The 6,125-nt window shown below is 41.3% G+C and overlaps 1 protein-coding gene across 1 annotated transcript; it reads left to right on the top strand.

Moving 5' to 3' along the window:
- LOC8058608 (nicotianamine aminotransferase A) lies at nt 695-5,282 on the top strand. Its single transcript, XM_002450908.2, has 8 exons — nt 695-754; nt 1,001-1,359; nt 3,363-3,702; nt 3,797-4,015; nt 4,195-4,254; nt 4,353-4,508; nt 4,599-4,692; nt 4,834-5,282. Exons 2-8 carry the CDS (start codon nt 1,058-1,060, stop codon nt 4,953-4,955), a joined length of 1,293 nt encoding a protein of 430 aa, XP_002450953.1. The 5' UTR covers nt 695-754; nt 1,001-1,057; the 3' UTR covers nt 4,956-5,282.

Below are 6,125 nucleotides of genomic sequence, written 5' to 3'. Positions count from 1 at the left end.
GCATAGTTCGTCTTTAATTTACAAGATGAATCTTTTGAGTCTAGTTAGTCTATGATTAGACAATAATTGTCAAATACAAATGAAAGTGTTATATAGTAGTCAAAACTAAAAAAATTTACTACCAACTAAATAGCCCCAAAGATGTCTCGGCTAAAACAGTTGAGGCTTTTGAGTGTATGTTATTATAAAAGTTGGTAATTAACTAAAAGTTATTTAAAAAAGTTGAATTCTCACATGTACCAATGCTCTGAACTTTTTTGCCTTTTAAGTCACTTCTATCGAATTTAACTCTAAGCGGTGTTAAATGCATGTATGTGTCAGAAGCAGTTCGCTCCTATGGTAGTCGTAACATGTTTGGCGTGATTCTCCGGAGAATCATATTCAGAACTGATTTCCAACCAAACGCCCTCGGAACTTGTTTACTGTAGCACTTTCGTTTATTTGTGGTAAATATTGTCTAATTATAGACTAACTATACTCAAAAGATTAATTTCGTGATTTACAGACAAACTGTGTAATTAGTTTTTATTTTTAACTATATTTAATGCTTCATGTATGTGCCGTAAGATTCGATGTGACGTTGAATCTTGAAAAGTTTTTTGTTTTTGTTTGAACTAAACAAGGCCTCGGTCTAAATTTCTGACATCGTATTTTTATTAAACTCTTTTGTGTACTATAAGTAGACCGGCAGAGTTCACACGACTGCCCCGCATCACTCCTGAGCTCGCAGTGGCCAAGCCGCCCGACAACAAAGGCCTTGTTTAGTTCCGAAAAATTTTGGGAAATGGACACTGTAGCATTTTCGTTTGTATTTGATAAATATTGTCCAATCATGGACTAACTAGGCTCAAAAGATTCGTCTCGTCAATTTCGACCAAACTGTGCAATTAGTTTTTATTTTCGTCTATATTTAATACTCCATGCATGCGTCTAAAGATTCGATGTGACAGGGAATGTGAAAAATTTTGCAAAATTTTCTGGGGAGTAAACAAGGCCAAAGCCAAACAAACCTCTGTCGCAGTCGCAGCGCCCCAGAGCAACCACCGCGCCGCGAGCGATGGAGAAGAGCGCCGGCAATGGGGTGGCGACGTCTGTCCCGGCCTCGTGGAACTTCGAGCCCAACGAGACCCTGCTGGGCCTGACGGCGCTCTCGGTGCGCGGCGTGCTGGGCAGGGTCAAGGCCGGGATGGTAGAGGCCGACGGCGGCGGGCGGCCGGTGGTCCCGATGGGCCACGGCGACCCGTCGGCGTTCCCGTGCTTCCGGACGGCGCCGGAGGCCGTGGACGCCGTCGCCGGCGCGCTCCAGTCCGGGGAGTACAACTCCTACTCCACTTGCGTCGGCCTTGAGCCCGCACGGAGGTGAGGTGACTGACTTCTTGGCCGCTGTTCAAGCCGGCTGGCCGGCTTTGGCTTCTCCTCTGTCTCTATTGCTTCCTTTGCTTAAGTTATTTCTATCCGGCTGCTAGATGCTGAAGCCTGCATTTCACAATATAATTTTTTCATTTTTCACCGTTGGGAATGGTATGTGATTCACTAAGAAAATTGTTAGTACTGGTGTATCTCAATTTCCCAGATAAAACTCAAAACATTGTTGTGAGCTCATACACAGCGAACTGACAAGTGAATAACTATTGGACTGGTGCTGTGGAAATGCCCTTTGACTTCCCCACCTTATTTCAGAAAAGAGAATGTACACCATTAATTCATTATTGCTGGAGTCAGCCTGATTTTAATAGCCAGTTCTAGTTAACACAGTCTGTGCTCTGTTTGGGAATCACTGAACATTACATCTGCCAGTATTGTCTTGGCCAACTTGCTGTCAAAGCAAACAGTTGACTGGTGCTGTGGAAAGGCTGTTTGACACTTTGACTCACCCACCTTATTTCAGAAAAAGATTCGTAGACCTTAAGCCTTAATTCATTATTGCTCAAGTAAATATGCTCTGTTTGTGAATCACTGAACCTTATGTCTGCAAATATTGTTTCCGTGAACTTGCTGTGATAACCACTAACAACAACAATACAAGTGGAAATATCGTTTTCCCCAACTATAAGATTCACTTCCTTAGATTATTATGAATCATGACATTTTTCATTTCATGTTTCCGTGAATTTTTTCTCCGGGGGGGTTATCTCATCAGTTACAGGACAGTCACAGGCTCACCGTCATAAGAAATAATAACTGAATCATGCACCTGTGCTATCCTGCTATGTGTTCAGTCTCTTTATGCCTATGAGCTTGAACACTGGAGTTTTCTACCGACACATTTAATTTATGGTTACGTTGTTTCAGTGCAAACTACACATTTGTTTCCCTTGCTTATGTTATTTTTAGATGCAAATCCAACTGCTTGATGCTAAAATAATATGACGTGTAAACTGTTGCTGGCATTTTACAATAGAAATTTTTCATTTTTCATCATGGTGAATGGTACATGATTGACTAAGAAAATTGTTGGTACTGGTGTATTTCAATTTCCTGATAAAACTAGAGCACTATCTGTGAGATCACACACAGCAAACTGACAAGTGAATTGCTATAGGACTGGTGCTGTGGAAAGGCCCTTTGACTTCTTCACCTTATTTCGGAAAGGAAAAGAGATTGTACACTGTTAATTCATTATTGCTGAAGTCAGCATGATTTCAATAGCCAGTTCTAGTTAACACAATGTATGCTCTGTTTGGGAATCACTGAACCTTACATCTGCCAATATTGTCTTGGGCAACCTGCTGTGATAGCAAACACTCACCGGGTAGGAATGGTACAATATATACCACAAAAACATACAAGGGAATAACTATTGACAGATGCTGTGGAAAGGTTGTTTGCCTCCCCACTTTATTTCAGAAAAAAGATTGGTACGACATTAATTCATTATTGCTGAAATCAACATTCTCTGTTTCAGAACCACTGAACATTGTGTCTGGTGTCTGCCAATATTGTCTCCGCGAACTTTATGTGATACCCACTAACATCAACACTACAAGGGCAAATATTGCTTTGCACCTTAGTTCATGTTCCAACTATAAGATTCACTTCCTTAGATTGTGAAGTCATGACATTTTTCATTTCGTGTTTCCGTGTTTTTTGGTTATTTGATAAGTGGTACATGTTTGTGTTCATAAAAAATATTGACTGAATCCTGCACATGTGCTACATGCTATGTGTTCAGTCTCTTGATGCCTAGGAGATTGGACACTGAAATTTTCTCCCAACAGACATTCATGGTTATTTTCTTTGAAGTACAAACTACACAACACTTAATTTGTTCCAATTAATCAGAATTCCATTATACATCTATGTTCTTCACAACATTAGACATATATGGTGACCTTACGGTGGCTTAAAACCTTAAATTTCAGGTCCATTGCTCAGTTCTTATCCTGTGATTTGCCATATACATTGTCACCTGATGATGTCTACCTCACAAGTGGCTGTGCTCAAGCAATTGAGATAATCTGCTCTGTGTTAGCTCGTCCTGGTGCCAACATCTTGGTTTCAAGGCCTGGCTACTTATTCTATGAGGCACGCGCTGTTTTCAATGGCATGGAAGCACGATACTTCGATCTTCTACCTGAGAAAGACTGGGAGGTTGACATTGAAGGCATCCAAGCTCTTGCTGACAAGAACACTGTTGCCATGGTCATTGTCAACCCAGGAAACCCCTGTGGCAATGTGTACTCCTATGAGCACCTGGCCAAGGCATGTTCTAATAAGCTACTAGTGGTTCTGCCTTACATAGTTAACGGTTCTTGGGGAATAGCCTGAATGCCTATTTGTGTCCATGGTTTACTAGGTTGCTGAGACCGCGCGGAAGCTTGGCATATTTGTCATAGCAGATGAGGTTTATGCACACTTGACATTTGGAGAGAGGAAGTTTGTGCCGATGGGTGTGTTTGGTTCTGTGGCTCCAGTGCTCACACTGGGTTCCATATCAAAGAAATGGGTAGTGCCTGGATGGCGGCTTGGATGGATAGTTACCAATGATCCGAATGGTGTATTTCAGATGACTAAGGTACTTTACTTTTCATGATTTAACACTTGTTATCTGATAATCGGAATTGGAAGTTGGTTTGCATTTCATATAACAAAATGGCCTGGGTCCTGACATGCCTGATCATAGAAAAGTTATTCTTCAGATTTGGCGTTAAATGCAGTGAAATGATGCTTATACAAACTTTTTTATTCTTTCAGGTAGTGGGCAGCATCAAGAGCTACCTTGATATCTCCGCTGATCCTCCAACATTTGTCCAGGTAACTATACCTGCATTGCGATTTTCCTGCAAGATTTGACCTTGCACATAGTAAAATAATGGTTTGCATCGACTTAATCACAAAATTTTGTTTGTCAGGGAGCAATTCCAAACCTTCTGGAGAACACAAAGGAGGAATTCTTCCAAAAAACCATCAAAATTCTAAAAGAAAGTGCAGATATATGCTGGGAAAAGTTGAAGGACATCAACGCAATCACATGCCCAAGCAAACCAGAGGGATCCATGTTTGTAATGGTCTGTGAGTCACTACATATACTCTTCCATGTTGCAGGACACCATGAGGGATTTGCTAACAATGTGTGAAGTTCCCTTGACTTGCTGCAGGTGAAACTGGATGTATCTTGCCTGTCGGACATCAAAGATGACATGGACTTCTGCTGCCGGCTGGCAAAGGAAGAATTAGTGGTTGTTCTGCCAGGTATTGTTCTTCCAAAATCAAAATATATGATTCATTTCAGACTATAGTTTCTAGAATGCAGATTGGTTCAAGTCATTTTTCCATCCACCTTGAGATCAACCTTTTTATTTGATATGTAACTTGCTGGAAACAAAATGTCAGGATGTGCTGTGGGATACAAGGATTGGCTTCGGATCACCTTTGCAATTGATCCATCTTCTCTCGAAGATGGGCTTGACAGGCTCAAGTCCTTCTGTTTGCGGTACAAGAAGCTGACAAAGTGACAAGATAAACTCACCGCTTCTGTGGGACGACACCAGAAAAACTGTTATAAACTTGTACACAGATATATGATGTTGTATCATCTTCACTCGAAGATGATATGTTTGATCCTCCAGGTCTGTAGTAATAAGCAATGGGCTCTGCTTGTCTGTCATCTACCCATCTACTGTGAGTAGGCACAACACGAATTTTAGGGGATCTGAAGTGTACAAGACTCCACCTCTTGCATGATTCCATCACGTTTGGTCTATTAACTTTCGAAGTGAAACCAATGCTTCCCTTGTACTCCCATCGTTCTAAATTATAAGTCGACCTGTTGAGTTATCCTATACATTATCAAAATTGTAACATCCGGTACATAGAGCCTTCCAATCCAGCAAATCCACCCACCGTTCAATCCGCTGCCAGCACAAATTTTTGATGCCATACCATGGCCATGGGGCAACTAGGCCCTAGCTAGTGTTCGTGCGCTTTTATCTTTTATTAAGCAGCAGCACACATCTTCAACCTCCGTGCGCAAGCTATTTTCAATGACGTGCCTCCTTCTCTTCACCGCTGCAAGACAATATTCAAGAAAGAGTTGGCCTTAGTTTTGCTAAGAGCAAAGGCGAAGTATCACCCCTTCATAGATCAATGGATAGTTTCCGCTTTGTAATTTATTTTGTTAGAAGTCCTTGCGTAACCTTTTTCTTATCTTCTTTGTTTCCTTTTTTGTTTCTTGATCCGTTTTGTTTGCTTTGTAACATTTGTAACTTTTGTTCCCCTTTTAATAAATTAAATTTTAGCAGGGGTCTTTTATCCCTCCTGTTCCCTTACAAAAATACAATGTTGCATTTACATTGTGGAAACTAAAAATTACAGTGTGTCACATGTTTCACAACTTACAACGCACGGTGCAACAAAAAAATGCATTAATCACCTAATACCCATAACTAAAAGTGTTCTTTGACAAAATTGATATTCTCGTCCTACTTTTTGCAAGGTTCATACCTTCACCGTTGATTTACGACGGTTATTTTTCTTCGTTACCAAGTAAAGAAAATGTTAAAGTTGAGCAACAGGCTTGCCTAGCTCGCCATGGCATGGGGCCATGTTAGGCACGGCCCGATAGGGCACGGGCCATATAGCCCGCATGCCACCGGGCCGTGTCTCCACAGGCTACCGTGCCTGCC

This window comes from Sorghum bicolor, chromosome 5 (assembly GCF_000003195.3).
Source record: "Sorghum bicolor cultivar BTx623 chromosome 5, Sorghum_bicolor_NCBIv3, whole genome shotgun sequence".
Lineage (NCBI taxonomy): Eukaryota > Viridiplantae > Streptophyta > Magnoliopsida > Poales > Poaceae > Sorghum > Sorghum bicolor.
The sequence above is the reverse complement of the archived record's forward strand: the minus strand, read 5'-3'. Positions and strand labels throughout refer to the sequence as shown.